The sequence below is a fragment of the Tursiops truncatus genome, chromosome 11 (genome assembly GCF_011762595.2).
Source record: "Tursiops truncatus isolate mTurTru1 chromosome 11, mTurTru1.mat.Y, whole genome shotgun sequence".
In the NCBI taxonomy this organism is placed as follows: Eukaryota; Metazoa; Chordata; class Mammalia; order Artiodactyla; family Delphinidae; genus Tursiops; species Tursiops truncatus.
Window position 1 is genome coordinate 58,329,420 of NC_047044.1, and position 25,774 is coordinate 58,355,193.

Here is a 25,774-nt window from a genome sequence, read left to right on the forward strand (position 1 = left end):
TCGGAGGAGGCATTTTGGGCTGGGTGAGATCGGGCCAGCCATTTGGTCCTCAGGTTGCAAGGCACCGCAGCAGGGCCGCGGCCTGAGTTGCCGCTAGGGTTTTGTGGAGAATCCCCCGGGTCGCCAGACTGGAGCGGAGAGCACGGCGCCGCTGGCCTGGGGAGCCGGGTAACCAGCGGCCGAGGTTGGGGTCACCCGAGCCTATGGGACCGCCAGGGCGGGGCGGAGGGCGCCGCGGCCTGGGGCAGCCTGCGCGGCAAGCGCCCTGCGGCCGGGCCCAGAAGGGCCGCCAGGGAGCGCTGCGGGCTCCCGCTCCCGCCCCCTGGTAGGCGGGGCTGCGCTCTCCCCGCAGCCGCCGCCGCAGCCGCCGCCTGGGCCGCCCCGTGTCCCCGGTGGAGCCGCTGCCGCCGCCGCCGGGAGCTCGATGCGGACGGAGCCCGGGCCGGGCCATGGGGATCCTCAGCATCACGGACCAGGTCAGCCCTCCTGCCCTTGCTCGCTTCCTCCTTCCAGGGCCCGACGCCGCCGCCACGCGAGCCCAGGGATGTGCGGCCTAGGCTGGGCCCGAGCCCGGGGCTCCCGCCCCGCCCCACGCCGCGCTCCCCTCAACCAAGCCGGTGTCCTTGGGGGCCTGGTGACCGGCGGGGACACCGCGGAAGCCTCCTGCGGCCAGGACCCCAGAGCAGAGTCCCTCCAGCGTCGCCCCCCGCCCAAACCCGGTGTCCCCCACCCCACTCCCCGGTTCCGCTCCGGCCCGCTCCCTGAAAACCGGTTCTCCCTGCAGCCGCCCCTGGTCCAGGCCATCTTTAGCCGAGATGTGGAGGAAGTGCGTTCCCTCCTCTCGCAGAAGGAGAACATCAATGTGCTGGTGAGTTGAGATCAGGGAGGATGGCGAGCCGGTAATCTGGGCCCTGGTGTGCAGGACCCCTCCCCACCAATGGGGCGGCTCCGTGTTTCCTCGGCTCGGGTGAGGCCGCAGCTCTTTCCACCCTGGGATGGGCAACTGCTCTACATTTGGGGATGGAGAGCAGGTCAGGCTTAGAGCAGAGGCCAGTAGGGCTGAGGATGCCCAGAAACGGTGTTCTCTTCTGAACCATCCGTGTCTGCAGCGCCTCCACCCCTCCTGGCAGAAGGAGACTGCTTCGCGGGCCGTGGCGCCCACCCCCTGACTCCACCCTCCCTCGGTGCTTGCTTTGACCTAGGACTGGGGTTTAGGAGGCTGCAGAACCTGTGGGAAGAGGTTGTGGGGAAAGGCCTGGAGCACGAAGACTTGGGCTTGGGTCCTGGATCATTCACCCCTACAGCTGCTCCTCTTCTCTGCCTTCCTAGGACCAAGAGAGGCGAACCCCACTTCATGCTGCTGCCTACGTAGGCGATGTCCCCATCCTCCAGTTGCTACTGATGTCAGGTGAAAGTAGGGAGCTAGAAGGTGTGGCAGCTAGGGAGGGGACCTGAGGGAGGAGCCTTTTTGTCGTATCCAAGGATTGTCCTCTGGTGCTTGGTCCAGGCAAGCTTCCGTCTCCATCCAGATTCTCTGGCCTGATTACTGGCTTTCTTCCCCACCTGCTCTCCACCTCCCACCAAAAGAGCATATTATATCCCCACAGGTGCTAACGTCAATGCTAAGGACACACTGTGGCTGACCCCTCTTCATCGTGCTGCTGCCTCCCGAAATGAGGTACTGGCCTCCCACCTCTTTTCTCCCTTCCAAAGAGGATGACTTGGTTAAAGGTTGGAAGATAAGGGTTGGAGAGCCTTAGTCCTCTGCCCTACAAGTTGGTCTATCCCCAGGTCCAGAGGAGACCAGACCTTGGCCCCTCCCTCCTACCCCTAGAACTGGCTGGTAAGGGGGGGCTGAGTGTTGCTAGCTGATGTGACGTCAGGGGAGAGCTTAACACTGGGCTGGCAGACTGCAGGGGGCCCTGCTGCCAGGCCTTAGTGACTCATCCCTCCCTGGGGGGCCACCATGGAGTCTGATCCCCCTCTGGGCACTGAGATTTCTTTCCTTGTGATGGAGGGATGGGGGTGGTGATTTGTTGCATCCCTGCCCCTCAAGCAGCATGAAAGTTGACACCACGAGGCTCAAACATGCCCCATCAGTTGGGTCCCTCAACCCTGAAAAGTGGGAAGAGATGACCTTCTTCTTGGCTTGGTAGTCACTTCCCTGGCTCCAGCCACCAGGGGGAGGGACTGAGGCCAATGGGAATGGGGTGGGTGGTGAATAGGAGGGGTATTTTAGCCTGGGTTTTGGAGAGGAGCTAGTATCTGTTTGCTTACCTAGGTAATGGAAATGATTCTGATGCATATGGAAGGGCTGAAGGGGGGTATCTGGGGATTAATGTAGCGGGAACATTTATCTTTCCTAAAAGTGGTAGGGGATTGGGATCCTCTACATGTGTGGATTTGCTTGGTAGTGGCTGTATATATGGGTGAAGATGTTCAGGGTTTGGGTTATGAACAATATCAGGTGGCTTGAGGAGGAGCTCCACGTTTTCCTCAGCAAGGGAGGGAAGATTTTAAGCTCTAAGAAGTTCCAGAAGATGGAAAGTAGGTATTGAAAGGCTAGGTATGTTGGAAAAAATGAGGAGAGACTCTCTGCCAGGGGAGTGGGGAGATGGGGTCACATGTGCTGTGCTGACCTGTTCGCCCCTCCATTTCCTGTTGGTTCACCTCCTGCTCCCCCTCTATCTTCTCTCCTATCGCCTGCTCCTCAACAGAAGGTGCTGGGATTGCTGCTGGCACATTCAGCAGATGTGAACGCCCGGGACAAGCTGTGGCAGACACCATTGCATGTGGCCGCTGCCAACCGGGCCACCAAGTGTGCTGAGGCTCTGGCACCATTATTGAGCAGCCTCAACGTGGCTGACAGGAGCGGGCGCAGTGCCCTGCACCACGCAGTGCATAGTGGGCATCTGGAGGTGAGGACCGCTCCCGTCCACGCCCAGCCTCGTGCCTTCTTCCTTCCCTTCCGGCTCACCTTCCCCTGCCTCCGGGCCATTAGGCCTGGGGAGCAGCCGCCCAGATGATTATATAAACACTTGGGCTCAAGCACCAAATGAATGGTTGGGTTGGATGGAAATTCTTGACTTGGACCTCAGGAGGGTGGTAAAGCCTCTGAAGTTGCATGGAAAATGTTTGCATACGTGGTTTTTTCTGAAGCGAGAGTCCGTGTCTTTCAGCACACTTAGAAGACTTCAAAAGAGTTTAAAAACCACCGAATTACCTGAAGAGACTCCCTTAAGTTTATCTCAGACTTCCAAATCTACCTGGGATCTCCTTAGTGCCTGCTTTCTCTGTTCCCTCTAGTTCTCCAGATTGTTCTGCCCAAAAACAGAGACGTTAGGCTGCCTCAGCCTTTTCAGGTGCTAAGGGCTCTACCCCTAATTAGGTATGTTGAAGGCATGAACCTGGCTCTAAACAGGTGTCTTTCATGTCCTGAAACAGACGGTGAACCTGCTCCTCAGTAAGGGAGCCAGCCTGAATGTCTGTGACAAAAAGGAGCGGCAGCCTCTGCACTGGGCGGCTTTTCTAGGTGAGAAGAGAATCACGGGGAGAACAGGATTTGGGATTCCTAGGGCAGGGACGGAGTGCTCAGGGCCCTAGAGTTCACCTTCCACCTCCTTGAGAGCGTACTGTCTTTTCCCAGGGCATTTGGAGGTCCTGAAACTGCTGGTGGCACGGGGAGCAGACCTTGGCTGCAAGGACCGCAAGGGCTATGGGCTGCTCCATACAGCTGCTGCCAGTGGCCAGATTGAAGTGGTGAAGTACTTGCTACGGATGGGGGCTGAGGTCAGGGTGCTGAGCACGGGGTGGGGCTGGGGGTAAGGGCAGGGAGCTGGAGGTCGGAGTCTGTTAGGGAGATAGGAAGGCACTGGGATTGCTGGTGTGGTTTGGGGAGGTCGGGAAGATGTGGTGAGAGGATCTGAGCAATGCTTGTCTTAAGCAGTAGTGCCCCCAGTCTTAGGGTCTGGAACCTGAGGGGTCTGAGGCAGTCGTTGGATTTCTGGGATTCTCTAGGCTATCTGTGCTGGCTTCCACTTTGTTTAAACTGATATCTCCCTTATCCTCTTACCCTCACCCCTGGAAATCCAGATTGATGAGCCCAACGCTTTTGGAAACACAGCTTTGCACATCGCCTGCTACCTGGGCCAGGATGCTGTGGCTATCGAGCTGGTGAACGCAGGAGCCAATGTCAACCAGCCAAATGACAAGGGCTTTACACCACTGCATGTGGCTGCGGTCTCCACCAATGGCGCGCTCTGCTTGGAGCTGTTGGTCAATAACGGGGCTGATGTCAACTACCAGGTGCCTGAAGGGATGAGTCTGAGACCAGTGGGGAGAGGGGCCTGGCTCTGGGGGTGCTGACCATATCTTTTGTTCTGGATAACTCTATGGGGAATGGTCCGCTTGCGTCCTGGGTTGATCAGTCCTTCCCAGGGGCCCAGGAAAATGTGGGCTGAGAAGATGTCCATATGATCACCCCGTCCTCAGAGACGTGTCCTTTGGAAGGGGGAACAGGGCACTCTCCATGCTTTGCACTAGGAAAAAAAAAAATGCCATGTTTCCACAGAGCAAAGAAGGGAAAAGTCCTCTGCACATGGCAGCCATCCATGGCCGTTTCACCCGCTCCCAGATCCTCATCCAGAATGGTATGGACCTGGAAGACTTTGTGATCTCTTTTCCTCCCTCAGAGAACTCAACCCTAGAAACACCTTTTCTTCCTCATTCCACCCCCCACCCCATCTTCCAGTCAGGATGGGCACCTGAAGCTCTGAGCAAGACACCTGTGGAAATGGCCCTGCTCTGCCTGCCTAGCCCCCTCAGGCTGACAAACGAGATAACACGTGTAGAAGGCTTAGCCTGGCCCCTGGCACGTAACAAGCACTCAGACAGTAGCTAACTAGTGTGAGTGGTCTGAAGCCAAAGGTCTGAGTGTGTGGGTGTGCGTCCCCCCTTTCAGGCAGTGAGATTGATTGTGCCGACAAATTTGGGAACACGCCACTGCACGTGGCCGCTCGCTATGGACACGAGCTGCTCATCAGCACCCTCATGACCAACGGCGCGGATACCGCCCGGTGAGTCCGGACCACTGACCCCACTTCCAGGCTGCCTCAGATCTAGGCTGGTGGGAGGCCACAGAAAAGAGGTCTGCATCTGGTCCCTCCTTGACCCAAGGACTGAGTCCCTCCCCTTCTCCCCAGGCGTGGCATCCACGACATGTTCCCCTTGCACTTAGCTGTTCTCTTTGGATTCTCTGACTGTTGTCGTAAGCTTCTTTCCTCAGGTATGAGCTAACTGGTTCGGGGGTTGGGCAGGTGGGCAGGAGAGCAGAGGCCCTTCCCGGCTCTGCTCAGAGCCCTCAGATGGGATCTGTGGGCTGTTCTGCCCCTTCAGGTCAGCTGTACAGCATTGTATCCTCACTCAGCAATGAGCACGTTCTTTCAGCTGGGTTTGACATCAATACACCTGACAACCTTGGCCGTACCTGTCTTCATGCTGCTGCTTCTGGAGGGTGAGTTTTCTTCCCTCTGTCTCAGGCCTTGAGAAGGAGGCTGGGCAGGGGTCTGGGCCCCTTCTTCTTTCCTGCCCAGAGCTCCCCCCCTCACAGTGAGAGCAGTGGCAGCAGAAAGGGCTGTCCAGTTCCATCCTCCTTCAGCCCCTCCCTGGGGAGAATCCTGTGGCTTCTCCTTGAGCCCTCTTTCTCCCCTTAACCTGCATCCTCCTTCCTTTTAGGAATGTTGAATGTCTTAATTTGCTGTTGAGCAGTGGAGCTGACTTGAGGAGGAGAGACAAATTTGGAAGGTGTGTTAATGTGCAGGAGTATATATACATAAGGAACATCCGATCAGAGAGACAAGTGATGGAGGGCAGGGTGGGGAGTTGGAGACTAAGTGAGGAGAATATTACGAAGCAGCTTTGGGCTGCACATCTGGTTGCATTTGGATCTGCCCCCGATTCTTTTACCCACCCTCCTTCACTTCTCCCCAGGACCCCACTGCACTATGCAGCCGCCAATGGCAGCTACCAGTGCGCCGTCACACTGGTGACCGCCGGGGCAGGCGTCAATGAGGCTGACTGTAAAGGTTGCTCTCCGCTCCATTACGCTGCCGCCTCCGACACCTACAGGAGGTGAGGCGCCCGCTTTGCTCTTCTCAGCCCCACTCTCCTCCCTGAGCGCCCCCCAGACTTCTTCACTCTCCTCCCCCAGGGCGGAGCCCCACTCATCTTCCAGCCACGATGCTGAAGAGGACGAGCCACTGAAGGAGTCCCGCAGGAAGGAGGCCTTCTTGTGAGTAGCCGAGGAGACCCCCGGGGTGTGCTTTCCCAGCAGTGTCAACTCTGGCCCTGTTATTCTCCCACCACCACCCTGCTGCTGCTTTGCACCCTGAGTTTAGTCCTGGACCAAGCACTGTGGGTACAGACAGAAGTAGGAGACATAGTTCCTTCCTTCAAGGAATGGATGGTCTTCTTGAGGGAATCAGAAAAGCTAAACACAAATTCATTTGCTTATTCCACGAGCATTACTTGAGTATTTACTTAATAGGTACCAAGTAATGTGCTGGGTGGTAAGGATAGAAGATGAATTACCCCAAATTTCTGTACTGTATACATTCTAGTGTAAGATGTTAATAATAGGGGAAACTGGGTGAGGAATTTATGGAAACTGTATTATCCTCACAATTTTTCTGTAAGTCTAAGACTGTTATAAATAAAGGGTTTATTTATTTTTTTAATTTATTATTTATTTTTTTGTGGTACGCGGGCCTCTCACTGCTGTGGCCTCTCCCCTTGCGGAGCACAGGCTCCGGACGCGCAGGCTCAGCAGCCATGGCTCACGGGCCCAGCCGCTCCGCGGCATGTGGGATCTTCCCGGACCGGGGCACGAACCCGTGTCCCCTGCATCGGCAGGCGGGCTCTCAACCACTGCGCCACCAGGGAAGCCCAAGGGTTTATTTATTTTTTTTAAAAGATATTTAAAATCCAAGAGGCTCAACTATGTGATCTTTGGCAAGTAAGTTAACCTCTCTGTGCCTCAGTTTCCTCAACCATAGTAGAGATAAGAATGATAGCTATCTCAAAGGATCAGTATGAAGATTAAGTGATTTAATACACGTGAAGTGCTTAGAACAGTGTTTGACACATTGTAAGTGTTAAATGCTGTATCAATATTTCTACTAGTACAACTACTACTGAGCTATAAGAGTGGTGCCGGGGAATAGAGGGGAGGAGGCACCTAACTGGGAAGTTTGGGGAAGGCCTCCCAGAGAAGAGGATTCTGGGAGCGAGTATGAGATGAGTAGGCCTTTTCAGGCGGGCTGGGAGGAGAAGGCAGGGGTCAGTATGCCTGGAGGTGGGGGGAGAGTGTGTCGATCACAGGTTGGTAACTGATAACTGTGCTCCAGGTTCTCTAGGAGGGCATTCAAAGGATAGAGGAGGGCGTTGAAGCAAGAGTGGTTCAGGGCAGACCTGGAGGTGGTAGGTCTGGGTCTGGGCTTGAATGGGCAGGAGTTAGCCTACCAAGAGTGGGGGATGGGTGTTGGCCAGCTAGGCCTGGAGGGGCTCCCTTGCCCTCTCCTCTGCTCCTCTCAAACTGTGCCCTCCCTGGCTGGGCCTGTCCCCTCCTCACAGTCTACTCCTGTCCCCCAGCTGTTTGGAATTCTTACTGGATAACGGTGCAGACCCCTCCCTGCGGGACAGGCAGGGCTACACAGCCGTGCACTATGCAGCCGCCTATGGCAATAGACAGAACCTCGAACTGGTACGTGTGGGACCTGGCCTGGGGGAGAGGAGCAGGGCAGGGCACAGCACACAGTCTACTTTGGTATCTGTGGATTCTCAAACCAAGGGGTGGTTGAATCAAATGTGGTCTCTAGATCCAGGGGCTTTGGGGGTTGCTGTGGGTGGGGTCAAGGGGTAATATCTTGGGAATACCAGAACCTCAGCACCTACTATTCTGTCCATTGCAGCTCTTAGAAATGTCCTTTAACTGCCTGGAGGATGTAGAGAGCACCATTCCAGTCAGCCCTTTGCACTTAGCTGTGAGTCCCAGGTCTTTTCCTCTTGCCTTCCTTGTCCCTACCTGCCCCAGGCTGGCACACAGGTATAAGCACGTGTGAATCTGTCCTTGCTTCTGCCTTCTTGTGGGGATGTCGCAAGCAGGCAGTGGTCTGGAGAGGGGCCCAGGGAGCTCACGGGGAGGCCTGTTGCCTGGAGTCTCCCTGTGGGCCCCAAGAGCAGAGTGGGGACAGTGTCCCGAGCTGTATCCATTGGTTGCCTGCACCCCTCCAGGCCTACAACGGTCACTGTGAAGCCCTGAAGACACTGGCCGAGACGCTGGTGAATCTGGATGTAAGGGACCACAAGGGCCGGACCGCGCTCTTCCTGGCCACTGAGCGAGGCTCCACTGAGTGTGTGGAGGTGCTAACGGCCCATGGCGCCTCTGCCCTCATCAAGGAGCGCAAGCGCAAGTGGACACCCCTGCACGCTGCTGGTGAGTGCGCCCTTTGGGCTGCTCCCTCCCCTCGTCACGCCGGGCCTCCTCCAAGACTGGTCCCCAGATCCCTCCTGAACCCTGAGGGGACTGGGGTTGGGATGGAGTAGGGCGAGGAAGATGGAAACTGCAAGTTCTGATTTGTAGCCTCCTATCCCCCAAGATTTCTCCTTGCCCCAGGTCTTCCCATAACCTCCACCCTTCACCTGGCCTTCTTGCCTCGACCATGCCCTGACACAGACCCCCTCTTCTCCTAGCTGCCTCTGGCCACACTGATTCCCTGCACTTGCTGATCGACAGTGGGGAAAGAGCTGACATCACAGATGTCATGGATGCCTATGGACAGTGAGTGTCGGCCAGGGGTGGGGTGCAGGGTTCCCATCCCTGCCAGGCCCTCACCCTTTTCTTGCCCCCTCTGTAGAACCCCACTGATGCTGGCCATCATGAATGGCCACGTGGACTGTGTACATCTGCTGCTAGAGAAAGGATCCACAGCTGATGCTGCTGACCTCCGGGGCCGCACTGCCCTCCACCGTGGGGTGAGTGAGCTCCCGGGTAGGGTCACTCACAGAAGGGCCTGGACGCGGGAGCACGACAGTAGGACATTAGATTGTCTAGCACGTGGGCCAGGATCTTGTGCCCGGGCTCTCAGTGGGCCTTACTGTATTTGCTCCAGGATGAGTAGCTGACATCGGCAGCTGATCTCCCTGATTACCTTGCTCTGTAATCACATACAGCCACCTGCTCACCACCCAGACTCTGCCCCAGGGTACCCAGCTGGCCCTGTCCTGTTGGATAATGATGCCACGGCCTGGTCCTTCTCCACCATCGCCTGTCCTAAAGCTGCCTCCTCCTCATCCCACGGGATTCTCTGACTCAGTCTCCCACTACAGAAGGCCAGGATTAACTCTCACCACCCTGATTGTCAGTTGGCATAGAGTCAGGGAAGGAGATGCTCATCCCTAACACTTAGAATCATTGCTGTAAAGACGAGGATTGGAGCCCTGGAGTTGGTTCCTGCTCCTGGGCCAGCCCCAGTGACTGGCCGTTGGAAAGGGAGTTCCAGCCACACCCCCATGTCCCCCACAGGCAGTGACTGGCTGTGAGGACTGCCTGGCCGCCCTGCTGGACCACGATGCATTCGTGCTGTGCCGAGACTTCAAGGGCCGCACGCCCATTCATCTGGCCTCAGCCTGTGGCCACACTGCAGTACTGCGGACCCTGCTGCAGGCTGCCCTTTCCACAGACCCCCTGGATACCGGGGTGGATTACAGCGGATACTCGCCCATGCACTGGGCCTCCTACACTGGTGTGGCTCTGGGGCCTTTGTAGGCACAGCTGTGTGTGTGGGGTGTAGGGGAGGGCAGACAGGGACTAGTGGGTTGAGGGAGGGACCTGGGTTGCTCTGGATCTGGAGGTAGAATGGAGTGTTGAGAGATGGCACAGGACAGATGGAGGGGACCTCGTTGTCATTTCTCTCCATCACCACTCTTCCTTCCTCATACCCAGGACATGAAGATTGTCTGGAGTTGTTACTTGAACACAGCCCGTTTTCATACCTGGAAGGAAACCCCTTCACTCCTTTGCACTGTGCAGTGTAAGTCCCTTCCTATACCGCAGCCCCACTCAGGGGTCTGTGACCTGGGCTTAGGACAGGCGGTCCATTTCCCCTGCCCCTCTTGCTGACCCTTCCTCTTCCCCCAGAATTAATAACCAGGACAGCACCACAGAGATGCTGCTGGGAGCTCTGGGTGCCAAGATTGTGAACAGCCGAGATGCCAAAGGACGGTGAGTGGTGGGAGGCTTGGGGAGAAACCTCCGTTGCCTCTGGCTTCCTCTTGCTGCTCAGGAGAGAGGGCCTTCCCTGTTTCACTCTGCCCTGACCCCCTCCCCACAGGACCCCTCTTCACGCCGCTGCCTTCGCGGACAACGTCTCTGGGCTCCGGATGCTGCTGCAGCATCAAGCCGAGGTGAACGCCACTGACCACACTGGCCGCACCGCGCTCATGACGGCGGCTGAGAATGGGCAGACCGCTGCTGTGGGTGTGTAGGGGCCGCGTGTGGAAGGGAGGTGCGCCCCTGGGTTTTCGCCAGACGGGTCAGCCCTGCCTGTGGGGTTTAGGAGGCAGGAGGCATGTCTTTGGATGTTTCACCCTCTGCAGATGGGGTGCAAAGGGTATGCAGACAGGAGGGTGCAGAGCCAGGCCGGCACGGCTCTGGAAGGGAGCGTCAGCCCCCTCTGCCTCCTTTCTCTTGTAGAATTTCTGCTGTATCGAGGGAAGGCAGACCTTACTGTGCTGGATGAGAACAAGAACACTGCCCTCCACTTGGCCTGTAGCAAGGTACCACCGGCAGTGCAGGTGGGGCTGTGTAAGGGGCTGGGCCTGGTGACTGGAGAGAGGGCCCGGCGGAAGTCAGGATTGTCCAGACTGTCTGACTGGTGGGATAGCTTTCTGTCCTCTTGCTGCCCCCTCAGCTCCTATTGTCATCCTTCCACTTCACAAGTCTTCGCTCTCTGTCCCTCTCCCTCAGGGCCACGAGAAATGTGCCCTCATGATCCTGGCAGAAACCCAAGACCTTGGCCTTATCAATGCTACCAACAGTGCGCTGCAGATGTGAGTGCCCTGGGGAGGGGGCTCTTGGCTAGGGGGCGGGGGGCAGGAGAGGTGGGTGAGGAAGTTGCAGCCCATGTTCCAGGGGCCCTCTGGAACTCACAATGTTCGCTCAGCAGCGTTGCGACTCTGGCTGAGGGCGGAAGGGCAGCTTGCCATTGCCCCGACTTCATGCTCCTTCTTCCTTTCTTCCAAGGCCCCTACACATTGCCGCCCGGAATGGTCTAGCTTCTGTGGTGCAGGCCCTGCTGAGTCGTGGGGCCACAGTGCTGGCTGTGGATGAAGAAGGTGGGTGGGGTCTGGAGCTCCCTGCCCCTCCGGGCTTTGGGGTCAGGGACATTCATTCTTCAGGAGGTGACTTCTTAAGCTTGCTGGTTAATAAACTGGATTTTCTTCCCAAGGGAACTCTTCAGAGCAGGGACCAACACCGATACACTAGAGTCTCTGAGGGGAGTCTGACGGCACTAGGTGGAGCCAGCAGGTTCCTCAGGAAGACCTCCTGCACACCTCAGCCTCCCAGCCTCCTGTCCCCCAGGCTGGCTCTGTTCTTTACCCCAGTCTGGGACAGTCTGCCTGTCAGCCTCCCTGGGCCCTTATAGCCCTTGAGTTCTGACCATGCTGGGTGCTTGCCTGCCTTGGCTCCCCTCCACAGATAAGAGAGCTCAGGGCCCAGGGGCGGGTGGATGGGGAGCCAGGGGTACAGGACCCTGGGGCTCAGTTCTCCCCTTTGCTCTGCAGGTCACACCCCGGCATTGGCCTGCGCCCCCAACAAAGATGTGGCAGACTGCCTGGCCTTGATCCTTTCCACCATGAAGCCTTTCCCACCCAAGGACGCCGTCAGTCCTTTCAGCTTCAGCCTGCTCAAGAACTGTGGCATCGCAGCAGCCAAGACGGTGGGTGGCTGCGGTGCCCTGCCCCACGGGGCCTCCTGCCCCTACAGCCAGGAGCGGCATGGCGCCATTGGGTTAGATGGCTGCTACTCCGAGTAGCCCCCTCCCGTGTCCCTCCCCCTGCCGGTGGCTTGATATCTTATTCTATTTATTTAGAAAAAGTCTATACATTTAGGGCACTTTAAAGGAGAACACGACTGGGTTGGGGGGCGGAGGGGGGAAAAAGCACTGGGGAGCAGCTGCTCACCCCTTTGCCACACTATCCTGGCCTGGCAGGGGTCTGGGACCAACAGGGAGCACCCCAGGCCCTTGGTACCCCCAGGGCAACCCCTTCTGCCAAGTGTCCCAAAATGATCGCTCGATGCCTGGCTCCCCCTCTCTTTTATCCCCTCTCTCCGGTCTCCCTTTCTGCTGCCAGCTGCCCCCACTCTTCCTGTTGACTCTCCTCTCTGTCCCCTTCTCCATGCTCCTGCCAGGCAGATCCCCACCTCTTCTTCCATACCCATCACTGCCTCCCTGCTTGGCCGGCCCCTCCATCCCCCCTCCATCCCCGCAGCAGTGAGAAGCCTTAATTTCTGGTACTGTGTGAGCACTCTGGGGGTGTCCCCCTCCCCCTTCAGGGGCAGCTAGCGGACGAGGGGGGAGGGTATTTAGCACTGGGGCCTGGAGCTTTTCCCCCACTTCTGTATCCCATCACCCCCAAAGTTCAAATGCAAAACACTTGAAGCAGCAACTACTGTACCTGGGCCCCAGTCCTGCACGCTCCCTGGCTCCTCATATGCAAATCAAGGGCTGGTCCTGCCCCCACAGCCTGCCCCGCCCTGCTTCCCTCCCCCTCCTGGCCTGGCCCCCTGACCACGCACTTTAACCTTGCTTCTTTCTTTGAACTTCTTTCCGGAGGGCAGAGCCTGTGGCCATTCCCTCTCTGGCTCTCCTCTCCCTTAACTTTGAGGCTTGTCATGAATTTTTAAGTAAGCATTTTATCCTTTAGGGGAAGAAACAAATTAATTTCCTGCCCATTTCAAAACCACAGCCCTAGTATGTCTTCTGTGTTTCAGGCATGTGTTTGCATGTGTGTGGAGGGAGGGACTGTGTTCTTCCTCCTGTGCCCCCCAATCCCACAGTTCCTCTGTGCCCCCCGTCTGCTGCCACCTTCTGTTATGTCCAAGAGTACCCACTGCCCCCAGTCACTCCTGATCTGAAGCCAAAGAGGGAGGGGCAGGGCGACTAGGGACCGTGGCTACTCGGGGACCCAGGCTTCCCCTCCGGTGTGAGGATGAAGTTCTGATCTAGGGAGCGACAAGTAGATACTGAGGCTTGGTTCCTGCCTTCCCAGCAGCAGGGAGAGAAGGGATTGAGCTAAGGGCTGCACTGAGAAGATTCCCGGAAGTCGTACCCCAAAAGCCAAACTGGGCTGGAGTGAGGAGGGGGCAGTTTTCTCTCTAAATGTAGCATTGAATTTGGCCCTGGTCCCTTCAGACGCCCTGTCCATCCATCTCCTAGCTAAGCCTCCTGGACAGTTGGACCCGCTCCCTCAGCCCAGTGTTCCCTTCCTCACACTCAATACCTCAGCCAGGGGCCAAGACACAGAACTTGAATAGAGGTCATGCTCCCTCTACCCCCCCACCCCCAGTGCATCCTCGCCCAGTTTGGCTGCCATCAGTATTGTCCCCTGAGAACTGGACAGGCTTCGTTTACACAGTACAGGGCCTCCCCCTTGGGGGTCCCTCGGTCTCCTTCCCCCACCCGTGCTTGCTTTATTCATGATCTTACCCCCTTTTCAGTTGTGTCCGCTGCACGTCTTGCCACCCTTGCCAAGGGTGGGCTGAGGGGAGAGGGGCATCCCAGGGACTCCTCCCTCCCTAACAGATACCCTTAACCATACCTCATGCTGGTTTCATGAAGCCTGGGGTGTTTGTCCAAGTCCTCATTCTTTTTGTCATGGTCCCTTTTTTATCCCCTCTCTCTCTGTGTCTTGCTCCTCCCAACGCTCAGTTCCTAAACCATTTCAAAGCTTCCAGATGACCATTATTGATGAGAAGGATTGTGCAGCTTTTAGTTTTTATTTTTGTTTTCAAAGCCAAAGGGCCTTGCAACGCCCCTCTCGCCCACCTCCCTTCGCACCCTGCCCTCCCCTGTACGACAATCAATGTGACCTCTCTTAAGGGCTGCAGCCCCCCACCTCCAGTCCTGCTGGTTCTGCAAAGCTTGCCCTTAACTTCAGTTCTCTCTCATAAAATCTTCCTGTTCCACCCCCTCCCTCTCATTTTGGTGCTGGGAATTAGGTGGCGGGGGGCAGGGGGAGCAGAGAGACGTGTCCTCCAGAGAAAACTCCTGGGGTTTCAGTCGTGTTCTCCTTTATCAATGTTCGGTGATGACAGGAAGAATCTGAGTTATTTGTCAGGAGCCCCATCGTTTTGCTAGATGAGATTTCTGGTGGCTGCCCATTCCCTGCTGCGCCTTCAGCACACGTCAGCAGTGCTGGGGCAGGTCGCGGGGAGTCCTCTGTCCCTCCTCATGTGGCTGTGAGGAGGCCAGCAGGACAAGCAGCCTCCTCTCCTTATGCCAAAGGAAATCCCACACCCCACCCTGGGCTCCCCAGCCCCTAGTGTTTTTTTTGAAGCATTTTGACCATTCTCATGGCCACTGCATATTTATTTTAATGTTAAGTTGTTGTTGTTGTTGTTTTTAAAAAGACCTCTTTGACTTAAACGGGTGTGGAGAAGTAAAGCAGGCAGAATGCCCCCCAATCTTAAGGGGGTAGGGTGGGGAGGAATCATCTCCTTCCCTTCGCCCTCCCTCTCCCCCTCCCCCTCTCCCCACTGCAGCTCTAAAGCACTTGCTTCAAGTAATAAGCACTTTTGAGAAAAGGCCTATTTTAAGTGAGGACCCTGGGAGCAGCCCCAGGTCCCAGCAAAGGAGACAGAGCGAGGGCTACATAGGAGACAGGGAAACAGATGTGTGAATCAGAGGGTGAGATGAAAAAGAGCCAGTTTTTAGTTTCTGATTTGGGGGGAGATGTTTCTGGTTGGCCGGTGGCTTTGGTAGGGTTGTGTACTATCCTTCAGAAAGACAAATGGCACAAACTGTGGGTCCCAGCACGGACCAACAGGCCCGGGTCACTGCCACTGTCCAGCGGAGACTGACGGGCCACCTCCCCACCCCGCGGCCCCCTGAGCCATAGGACTGCTGAGAACCACTGAATGTACAGCCCAGGTTGGGGTAGGGAGCAGCCCCTGGGGGAGGGGGCTTCTCCTTTTGTTTGGTGCTGTGGGGGTGGGAGAGGTGAGACTGAGGGACTGCCACCCACCTAGACATGTGTTCCTTGGGGTGGAGGGGCTGAGGAGGGCCTACCTCCCTCTCCATTCCCAGCCGTGGCCCCTCTTCCTTCCTCATCCCTATCTGTTTTGACTGTAAGTCCAGCTCACCTTTGCCTTCAATATGTAACCAAAGGAAAACTCAATACTGTTTCCACCTGTCTGCCCACCCGAGCACCTTCCGACTCCCTGGACCTAGAAGGGGAGAGGAGGCGGGGCTGGGCCGGGGGTCGTGGGGCCAGAGCGAATGGTTCTGCAGCTGTGTGCCCCCAAAACCTCCTCTGGGGTCTTGGAGGGCGTCCTGGGAGGGGGCGTGGGGGCCAGGCAGGAGGGGCTGGGAGCAGGCGTGCTCGGGACCTTGTGCACGTGAGTGTGACTTCGTCCGAGTGACGCCCTGACTGCCCCAGGGGGAGGCCCCTTCCTCCTTCCCTCCGCCATTTCTCACCTCTCCCCACACCAAGCGTTCATCCCCCACCTCCCCTTCCTGCCGCAAAGGAAAATAGCCTTACAGACCCTAGCCCAGAACCCCTCCTCCTGGGGCACTCCAGTATGGGGCCCCAGCCCACCTAGTCTGAACCCCACCTTTTAAGAGGGAGGGATGAGGAGCAAAGCAGCCCCTTCCCCTCTGACCGTGGCGGCTCCAGCCCTCCTCGGCCTTGACCCAGATTGGGCCGAGGTGCGGAATCTTTGAGGACCAAGCCCAGTGGTCTGGGAAGAGGGAGGTAGAGAGGGAAGGGTCTGACTTGGGGACCCCCTCCTCCCGACCCAACCCCTAGAGAAGCGACCAAATCCCAGAGATGGGAGGAAGCTGGGGTGGGGAGGGTCTGCTCCATGAATTACTTGAAGGTACTGACTCCGAGGCTGCTGTTGCCCACTTAGGTGTGAGGGGGACACTGTCACTGCGTTTGGGAGGGCAGAGGGTGGCGGTGACGAGAGGGTCCACCTTTGGCCCTCGCTCACTCCTGCTAGGCCCTTTCCCTGGGGAGCCTAGCCTGGCCCTCCTGCCTCCATCCCTCACTCTGGGCACCCTCTCCAATTGCACTAAAGTAGCTGTGTGCCAGTCTTACCCCACGCCAGGGTGGGGTCTCTGCTTCCAGTCCTTTCTCCCCACTGCCTCTGCTCCCATCCCGGACAATCTCCTTGTTCCGCTGTATTCCTGGATAGCTCAGCTTTGTGTGTGTGTGTTTGGGGGGTGGGGGTGGGTTCTGGCTGGAGTGGGTTTGGTAGGGGTTTGGGAAGGGCTGGGGGAAAGATGGCGGATGAAAGTCTCCTACCCCCTTCCTCCACTCCAAGCCACAGAAGCCTGGGAGGGAGGGTGCCTACTCTCGCTGCCGTGTGTCTTGCAGATGTGCCAAAACGGGGGTGGGTGGGAGGGGAGGGTGCCTGGCAGAGCAACCCCCAGGGTGGCTCTCTCAAAGCAATACAGTTCCTCCTGCCTGGGGGACGGCAAGACAGGGGAGAGGGTTGGGTTGGGGACCTGGGGGTTCCCTGTGTACAGCTGTGTATATTCAGGGGTGTTCTCTGTCTGGTACCCGCTGTGGGCGTCTACGTGTGTGTGAACCTCCCCTTCCCCGTGCCCTGCATGACCTGTGATGCTGCAGACACCACCATTCCTGTGTGCAAGGGTGCGTTGGGGGCACTGAGGGGCATGTCCCCTGTCCTGTTGCTCCCTCCATCCTGTGACCCATGTACTCGGTTGTAGGAAGTAAAGAGAACTGAGCACAATTCACTGGATTCTAGTTGAATCTTTCTCTAAGCAATGTTCCCCTTCCTGCCCTTCTCCCTGCCCTGGACTCACCTGTGGTGCTAGCGTTGGGGTCGGGGTGTGTTTCATGCTGGTGGGCAGCAATAAAGGGCAGACCTGCCCAGATGCCTGTATCCCCAGGGTGCTGAGGGCAGCAGGAAAAAGTGGGGACCTTGGTGCATTTGCCTCACCCCTCCCCTTCCTCTCTGGGCTAAAGCACAATGCTCTCCCCGCAGATGGATGCATCCTGCACCCTCCAGGCCCCTCCTCCCCATACCTGCTTTGAGCCCTCCTCCTGCCACATCCTGGTTTTCTATGCTGTTTTGGTGCAAGTACAACTGTCGTAGTCATGGCTTTGGGATGGGTTCTGTTTATTAAAATCCTGTTGCTCCTACTGGCCCTGTGTCCCGCCTCCATTCCTGTGGTTGGGGGGAAGGAAGGGCAACCTGGACGCCTTTCCACTGGCCCCCATCAGCCATCAGAGACCAGAGGCCACAGCTGCTCCTCCAGCAGGGCTATGGTGAGCATGAGGCCACCCCCCAGCAGCAGCCCCAGCCCCTGCAGTAGCACATGGAGCGTAGGGAGGGGCCCAGGTGGACGAAGCAGGGCTGGTAGCTGAAAGAAAATAACAACATCAGGATCCTGGCCTTGTCTCTGCTCCTAAAACAGGAGAGGGAGATGTCAGCAGCTCTCCCCCACCCAAGCTCTTCCACACCCCTGTTTCTCATGTAGTCCAGCCACCCTTCTGGGGGGCCAAGGGGGAAGCAGTGGGACTGACACTTCCCTCTCCTCTACACCCACCCCGCTTCCCTTGGTTTCTCCGCACTACCCCACACCTCACCATGTCCACAAGGGCCACGTAGAGGAAGACCCCGGCAGTGACCCCAAACACCCAGGGCGTGAGGGGGACAGGGCCCAAACTGAGCCCCACCCCCAGGGCTGCACCCCCCAGTCCCAGGACTCCGGACACCAGGCTCAGCAACAGCAGCCGCCGGAAGGGCAGCCCTGCCTGGAGCAGCATCGCGAAGTCACCTGTGGGGAGAGAGGACGGGGTAGGAGGGAGTACGCCAGGGCTGCCCCTCACCCACGTCACCGCCAGCCTCCAAGTTCCACCCCTTGGAAGTCTCTCCTTTCTGGAGTCGACCCCACCCCGCTCCTGCCATTCCTACCCAGTTCATGGGGCAGCTCGTGGCAGAAGACTGCTACGGTGGTGCTGAGGCCACTGGAGAAGCCATCAGAGAAGGCAGCGCCTGGGTGGGCAGGATGGGAGGTGGTCAGTCTGGAAGGAAGCTCTCCCCGGAGGAGGCTGGGGCCTGCATTCCCTCTGTGGTCCTCCCATTCCCCGCCCGCCCCCCACATGGTAGCTCTCTCCCTGCCCCATCCAGTAACTAGGAGGCCTACCCTCTCCCTCCCTCCCCCATCCTTCCCCTCCCTCCCTCCCCCGCCTCACACCTATGGCCAGCCCATCAGTGAAGTTGTGCAGACCATCCCCCAGGAGGACCATCCACGTGATATTGGTGCCACCGCTACCCTGACATCCATGACTGTGGCCTTGGCGCCCAGGAGGGGCCAGGACTGCTGGGGGCTGGCTGTCCTGCTCCCTCTGGCCCTGAGCCCCTGGCTCTGTGGGAAGGAGGAAAAGAGCCGTGTTGGTGGCTGCGAGTGAGAGCTGGGAGCCAGGGCCCGCTCTTCATGTCCTCCGCCGGTCACCTGGAACTGCCTGCAGGGGCCGAAGCACCATCCCACTGCCATCCTCTGGGTCCAGGTTTGGAGTTCTGAGATCCTTTCTTTTTCGCTGGCAGCACCTCTGAAATGGGAGGGTGTCCCTCCTGAGGGAGGAGGCAGCAGAGCTGGGGGCTAAGGAGCGGTCAGGCTGCCAGCAGGGAAGGTGAACACCTGGTCCCACCTCTGCCACTTGGGGATGTTCTCTGGCCTCTGCTCTCTTCCCAGGCTGGCACCTCTCTGTTTCTTGTTGACTTGAACTCAGGAGAGGAGGCCGTTTGGCCGGAAGTCCTGGGTCTATGCTGAGGAGCCCCAACCCACTCCCTGTTAGCTGTCAGGTCCTGCACAGTCAGGCAAACGTCAGAGCCAGGAGCGCACTTGGCCCCTCACCTCCTGGCTTGAGTGGCCAGTTCTTGGCTAGGACTCTGGTCTCGGCAGGAAGAAGACAAAAGGGTGTCACTCACTGGCTTGAGCCCTCGTCGCCGCAAAAGCCCTAGCATGTTCTCCAGGACGAAGAGAAGAAAGAGACCACCAAGCACCGACAGTCCTGGCCCCAGGTCCTCCTCTGGCTGCCCGCCAGGTCCAGCATGCTGCCCTCCTTGCGCCTGACAGAGAGGTGGTCAGGGCAGACTCTGGAAGCACCTGCACCCGACAGCATCCCCCTCCTGAGATGGTGGAGAGAGGTGGTGAGCCTTCACTCATACGCTCTACTAGAAGGCAGCTGTGGGCTGAAGCTGGGGTGGGAGAGAGGATGTCCTATGACTGGGAACACACTGGCTCCATGGAGGCTGTCCACCCCTAGGGCAGGGGGACAGGAAAGGGGCTTCACGTACATGTGGCAGCAGGTGTAGCAGGGCGTCCCCACAAAGAGTGCCCACGGCCAGGGCCCCCAGGAAGCCCAGCAGGGGCTGCAACAGATGAGGTCCCAGGAGCCGCAGCAGCAGCAAGGAGAGGGGAGCAGGCAGGCTGAGCAGCAGGACCGCCAGGGCACTATGAACCAGGGCTGGGGAGAATCAGGGGCTGAAGTTAGGCATGGCTGAAAGGGAGGCCTTAAAGGGAATGCTGCAAGGGGAGGCGGGACCCCAACGAACCCCCTTCCTTGGCTTGAGCCCCACTCCCTACAGGATTCAGGTGCCCCACCACTTGCTCTCCCCTACTGACCAGATAGCAGATCCCCTGGGGGTGTTGGAGCTGGGGCCCGGATGCAGACACGGCTGTCAATCTGATAAAGCAGGGCTGGACACAGCAGAGCAAACTGACGAGGGGTCAGAGGAGCAGCAGGGCTCAAGCCAAAATTGACCAGCAGCTGGGAGCCATTCAGACACTAGGGAAGTGGAGTTGGAGGTCACACATTGGGGAATTGCTGAGAACTGTGACTCAGATCTTTAATGTCTGCCCTTCCATTGCATGGGCTCCTGGGTCTCTCCCAGGGTCCCCTTTGCTCACACTGGCAGGTGCATCAGGGACTCGGAACAGTTAGGTATAATCAGTGTGTGTTAATTATTAGTGAATATTCAAACCAATGCAAACATTCAGTTCGGTACAGATTGGGTGCTAGTGAACAGCGCCATCATCTCCCTCCCTCCCAAGCCCCTGATGTCTCATGAATTTGGTGATGGAATTGGTTGGACAACTAGAGTCCTCCATTGCAGAATCTTAGAAGGAAAAGAACCTAAAATGCCATGCTGCCGTCCTCTCAGCAGCCCTGTCACTCGTTCAACCAGCCTTGGCTGGAATGCTTCCTGGGATGGGGTGCTCACCTCACCAGGCCTGTTTCAGGTTGGCTTTGGCTGCCCTCTGGTGTACATGGAACAAGTTCACCGACTTTCTGGATGAAGACAGCCATCTGCCGCCTGCAGGCCGCGTTCTCCAGATAACAAGCCCCAGAGGCTACCCTGGGCTGCTTCTCTGAATTCTCTCCTTTGCCAAGTGTGGCCCCTAAACCAAGTCTTGGAGCTTGGGGTATGGGTTTATCTACTCTGAGCCCAGAGGAGACATATTTCACTACTGGAATAACATACCCTAAGATCACACCTGGATTTTTTTTTAAGTAACCATTTAAAATGACTTTTTTTGGTGTGGTACGCGGGCCTCTCACTGTCGTGGCCTCTCCCATTGTGGAGCACAGGCTCCGGACGCGCAGGCCCAGCGGCCATGGCTCATGGGCCCAGCCGCTCCGCGGCATGTGGGATCTTCCCGGAACAGGTCACGAACCCGCATCCCCTGCATCAGCAGGCGGACTCTCAACCACTGTGCCACCAGGGAATCCCCAAATGACTGACTTTTTAAACATTTCAGGCCATCTAAATGCCATGGCTCCTTTTCCCTCGCTACAGATCATCAGACTCACATCCTCATTCAGATGGTCAGCCAGTGAATGGTCCAGCAGCAGAAGCCTGTGAAAGAGGCCCAGGCCCGATGGGGCTGGCCCATGGGGTGGTGCTGGGGCCTCGGTCTCCTCCAGGTCACCCCACCCAGGGGGATGCAGGGGCAGCCCTGCCCAGATGTCCATACTCAGCTCGGGGTCCTGGGGCCTGGAGTGGATGGATAACAAAGTCAGACTTACTCATGTTCTCTCAGAAAGGGGCTGTGAAAGGATGTAACGAATCAGGTTCTGAAAAATCTGTAATTCCAGGAATCTGATTTTAGGAAGCCAGAGCTAGGCAACCGGAGGAGACTGATCCAAGTACTGAGAAGAGCTGGGGTGTGACATTTTGGGGTGGGGAGAGGGGTTAGTACCTGTGCGTGGAATTGTCTCCAGCTGGGGGTGTAGCCTGACCAGCTGGAGGCCCGTGGTGTCCCAGGTGGAGGGCCTGAACTCGGCCTAGCCCCAGGCTGTGGAGAAGCCTCGCTAGGCCCCCTGCAGTCAGTGTCCCATTCTCCCCATACAGGCCAAACAGCTGGGCCAGGTAATGGTTCTGCTCCTGCTCAGCAGGGCCCAGGTAGGGGGCTGAGCCCCCTACCCAGCCCAAGGCCACCCACACACACAGGCCAGCCAGCAGATGACTCACTGGGGGCCCCATTATCGGGGGGACAGGGTTAGAGGCTCTGGTTCCGGCTTCTACTCCTCCAGGAACATTCTGAGGACCGTGCCCTGGAAGAACAAGGAGGAGGGGCTGGGGCTCCTGCCCTGCTGTCCAGCCCAGGGCCCGGGGAGCCTGCACTCCTCACACCGCCCCCTCCTCGAACGCTGCAGCGGCAGCCTCCTTCCTTCCTCCCCCTTGCCTCCTTCTGAGCAGCCTCTTGCTTCCCAGTTCCTAGAACACCTTCCCTGAACCAGAACACTCCCCTCACCTGATCCAGAGCTGACCTGTCCCTGTCCCTCCCCTATCCCCCAGACCCCACCCCTCAACCTCACCCCACCTCTCTATCCCCCCTCAATCCCCAGGGCCTCACCCCCAACTGGCAGTGTGAGAGCCGTCACCTCAGGTCCCCATGAGGCCTCGCTGTGGACACTTAGAGGTTCCTGGGTTGTGGAGGGGAGCCAGGCTCAGCCTCCAGCTGCCCAGGTAGATCGGAGGCCATGTCAGATAGAGGGCTGGGATGGACAAGCCCCCACTCCTAGCCCACCTGCCTGGGGGCGGGGCCAGAGAGGTGCCAGTGTGGGAAGGCTTACATCAGAGAAGAGTTAATGGTTCACTGGTCTCTGGGGTGGGGGTCAAAGGTCAGTCTTGGCTGGGCCCCTGAGTAGGGAGGGGCCACCCTCTGCCCCTGAAAAAGCCACATGGCCAAGGAGAACCAGGGCCTGGGCTTTTCTTCTAAATAATTTACACCCCAACCCAGGTGGTACCGTCTTAGCCTCTCCCTGCCTACACTCCCACCTCACCTACCTTACATATGGCATCGGGTTTCATTCATCTCCAACCCCCATCCCCACATTCCCTGGGAAGGTTGGACCCAGGTGTCCCTAAGCTGGAGAGGAGGGTAAAGAGGCAGATAAGTGGCAACCCCAGATGCGTGGGGAAGAAATTGTTTTTAGCACTTCCTCATCCCAGAAGAGTAAGAGCCAGACCTCTGGGAATCTATGACCACGAGAGGGGGGACGCTCTGGTGGGAAGAGGAAAGGAGTATCTGGGCCTCCTCAGATGTCTGACCTGGCTTAAGGTTTGGGAGCACAGTCTGACTGGGGTGACCGGCCCAGGGGGTCGAGGTCGGCATTACCTGACAGCAGGAAACAGGAAGGACGCCCAGAGGAAGGGGGACACAGTCTTCTTGGTTCCAGCTGTGGGGGGTAGGCAGGCAGGCGGACAAGGGTCACCAGCAGGGAGGGGGCAGGGGAGGGGCACTACCTTAAAGGGGCAGGCCTCCTTTGCCCGGGCCTTGCCTGTAACCTATCTCCCCTCCACCTCCTAGGGACACCCCACTCTCCCAAATGCCCAGCTGCCGACCTCTTCATTTTCCCACAAAGAGCAAAGGAGTCCAGTACAGAGTGGTAACATTTATTAGGAAGGAGGGATTCAATTAAACTTCCACATCACAGACCCAAGGATCAGACTGTAACCGTCATTTCTAAAGAGCAAGGCGGGGAGGCAGAGGGCCCGGACTCCCAGGGGACAGGCCGCTTCAGCTGACAAGGAGGGGACTATGGGCTGAGGGCGGATAAGGCCACTGCTCACCACCCCTCCAGTGAAGTTTAGTGGCTAAAATACTTCTACACACCCCCTGCCCCCAAAAGCCAGCAGCCCAGTAGAAAGCTGTGTTCTCTAGCAGACACCTGGGTTGTGGCTGGTGGCAGGGAGGAAGAATGTCTTGCTATCTCTTGCTGCTCCTCCGGGTTTCTTTGCCATTACTGACAGGGCTGCTGGAGGGGCCAGGAGGGCCGGCAGGCGTGTGGTTGGGCTGGCTTCGGGTAATTCGGGGGGTGGGGGGGTGGGGGGGAGTGTGAGGGGGGTGTGGGCCACCACCAGGACCTGGTGGGGTACTCAGTCCATTCCCGTTCTGGCTCTCAGAGGCTAGTTGTGGGAGAAGGGGAAGAAAAACTGGAATTAGAGAACTAAGGTAGGCAGGCATCCATCCCCAAGGCCTGCCTCCAGCCCCAGCAGGCAGCACAGTCTCCACCGAGCACAGCTGCACACTGATGCCGTGGGACCAAGTGCAAAGGATGTGAGTTGTAGGAATGGGGCCCCAAAAAGATGCAATCATCATTTTGGCAGTTGCTGCATGAACTGTCGTATGATATTTTTTCTTCCTTTTTTATTTTTAATTGTGTTTTTTTTTTTTGGCTGCACCACGCAGCTTGTGGAATCTTAGTTCCCCAAACCAGAGATTGAACCTGGGCCCTCAGCCGTGAAAGCGCGGAGTCCTGACCACTGGACTGTGGGGAATTCCCGATCTATTTTTTTTCTCTTTTATCCATCTCTGTATCATTAGGAGTCAGATCTAGAAATAGCTGTTTAGTTCTAGGCTCAAGGACCACCGACAAAAGAACCCTTGACCAAAAGTGACTGTAAGACTGGAGAAGCATTGGGAAAGGAAGGGCCTGAAGTTTCTATCTTAAAATGTAAGAAGGATCTTAAAAAAAAGAAAGAAAGAAAAAAGTGTGGTGGTGTGTACCACAATGATACATGTTCACTTGGGAAAACAGAAATAAGAATAAGTACAAAAACTATTATACATACTCTCACACCCCCAAAATAACAGACAACATTTTTGTGTATTTTCAGTGTTCGATGGTTTCCTTGAACTACCTTAGCTGTGCAAATCATTATCACCACACTTACCACAGTGTGTTACAACTGTTGTCTGTGGGACTATTCCTTTCATGGACTGCAAGCTCCTCAAGGCAAGTGCTATGTTTTTTCCTTGGCATTCCTCATCTATAAATGCTTGTTAAATGAACCTCTCACATACATAGGGAGTCATGAACCCTACCCATATCCCTGCTGAATCCTTCTGCTCCATCAGACTAAGATATCTGCAGCCAAAAATGGAAGAATAAAGCCCCTTCCTTAATTCACAGAAAAAATGAGGAGTATGTAGGAAGTCATCATTTTTATGCCACACATGTTTTTTTTAAAACCTTCTGTACCTGTTAGCAGATGACAAAGTGAATAAACATCTGGCAAATGAATATTAGGGACAAACAAGCTTAAGTGTACCTTATTTAAAATAATTTTATAAATTATGGAGTTATGGAGACCTGAGAATACGTAATAGTCATATTTTCAGTTGAAAACATGGATGCTACTCTTTTTTTTTTTTTTTGGATGCTACTCTTTTGTGGTGGAATTAAATGTTGTTATTTCACGGTGTTCCTAAAAAACACCGTGACCCTGAGTGGTTCTGACACAGACAGTTTTGGAAACCATGGTAACTGGGGATGCAGACACAGACTGAGGAAGGGTAGAGGAAGCCTGAAGCCTAGTGTCACAGGGAGAAACATAAGGCATGGATCAGAGGCAAGAGAGAGACAAACACCCAGGAGTGGTAGGGTCAGCTGCGAGATGACCCAGAAGGAGAAAAGAGCAATAAAAACCAGGTTCCTAAGGAGAAGCCAGGAGACGAAGGAAATGATGTTGGTGAGTGATTCTAATCAAAAGCTGATGATCTGCAGTAAGCCAAATTCCTCAAGAGACCAAAAGCAGGGGCTTCTGAGTTGGAAGAACCATAATCCTGAGGGCCAAGGCCTAGAAGCAGGGCCTTTAGTTTTCAAGAAAGTGGCAACCCTAAAGGGGAACTATTTAGTGCTTAAAGTTGTGCAGTGTGGACTCCATGCTGAGTCCTGTAAGTAACAGTGTATCAGAACTGATAATGAATCAAAATAGGCAAGGGGAACAAAGGCAAGGTTCTGCCAGAGAAGAAGCAGAGAGGAACAAGCTAGAATGAAAGAGGGCAGTCTTTGTGGAGAAACTGCTCTCATTTTTGCCTTTGAGTGGCAGTGGCAAAAGGGAGCTCTATCAGTGATAGAAACATGGCCCCAAATCTTTTCAACCCAGGGACTTGCAAAAGAACTGGGAGAATTGGGTGCAAGAGGATATTGAGAGAAGAGAGATCTGGAA

General features: G+C 56.6%; 3 protein-coding genes across 17 annotated transcripts in view; 1 reads left to right on the forward strand and 2 right to left on the reverse strand.

Annotated features, from left to right (window-relative positions):
* Window positions 1-25,570, forward strand: ANKRD52 (ankyrin repeat domain 52). 9 transcript variants are annotated; one of them, XM_073788505.1, is made up of 30 exons: window positions 3-476; window positions 785-868; window positions 1,330-1,408; window positions 1,608-1,678; window positions 2,718-2,918; window positions 3,445-3,532; window positions 3,647-3,789; window positions 4,093-4,305; window positions 4,571-4,649; window positions 4,961-5,075; window positions 5,202-5,284; window positions 5,395-5,512; window positions 5,734-5,802; window positions 5,989-6,129; window positions 6,209-6,289; window positions 6,803-7,012; window positions 7,648-7,759; window positions 7,968-8,039; window positions 8,290-8,491; window positions 8,749-8,836; window positions 8,913-9,030; window positions 9,581-9,800; window positions 10,001-10,088; window positions 10,196-10,279; window positions 10,389-10,534; window positions 10,751-10,851; window positions 11,024-11,106; window positions 11,300-11,391; window positions 11,842-11,996; window positions 24,440-25,569. In XM_073788505.1, exons 1-30 carry the CDS (start codon window positions 450-452, stop codon window positions 24,596-24,598), a joined length of 3,522 nt encoding a protein of 1,173 aa, XP_073644606.1. In that variant the 5' UTR covers window positions 3-449; the 3' UTR covers window positions 24,599-25,569. The 9 variants fall into 9 exon arrangements, 7 of the variants coding, with proteins under 7 accessions (XP_073644609.1, XP_073644606.1, XP_073644608.1 ...); XM_073788507.1 differs by lacking the exon at window positions 24,440-25,569 and adding an exon at window positions 17,291-17,451 and having other exon boundaries at window positions 5-476; XM_073788506.1 differs by having other exon boundaries at window positions 6-476; window positions 10,751-10,833; window positions 24,440-25,567.
* SLC39A5 (solute carrier family 39 member 5) lies at window positions 17,526-23,016 on the reverse strand. The gene is made up of 11 exons (XM_033866476.2): window positions 22,938-23,016; window positions 21,516-21,870; window positions 21,127-21,310; window positions 19,938-20,100; window positions 19,610-19,779; window positions 19,241-19,381; window positions 18,765-18,861; window positions 18,507-18,677; window positions 18,224-18,304; window positions 17,896-18,086; window positions 17,526-17,669 (listed from the first exon to the last, which is right to left on the reverse strand). The coding sequence occupies exons 2-11, from the start codon at window positions 21,797-21,799 to the stop codon at window positions 17,526-17,528; spliced, it is 1,626 nt and encodes a 541-aa protein (XP_033722367.1). The 5' UTR covers window positions 21,800-21,870; window positions 22,938-23,016.
* NABP2 (nucleic acid binding protein 2) overlaps window positions 23,202-25,774 on the reverse strand; it is a 5,807-nt gene continuing 3,234 nt past the window's right edge. For all 7 annotated transcript variants that reach the window (XM_033866484.2, XM_019918414.3, XM_033866485.2 and 4 more), the window contains one exon: window positions 23,202-23,728. In XM_033866484.2, the coding sequence (XP_033722375.1) occupies window positions 23,529-23,728 (200 nt within the window). In that variant the 3' untranslated portion in view covers window positions 23,202-23,528. The remainder of the gene's footprint in view (window positions 23,729-25,774) is intronic.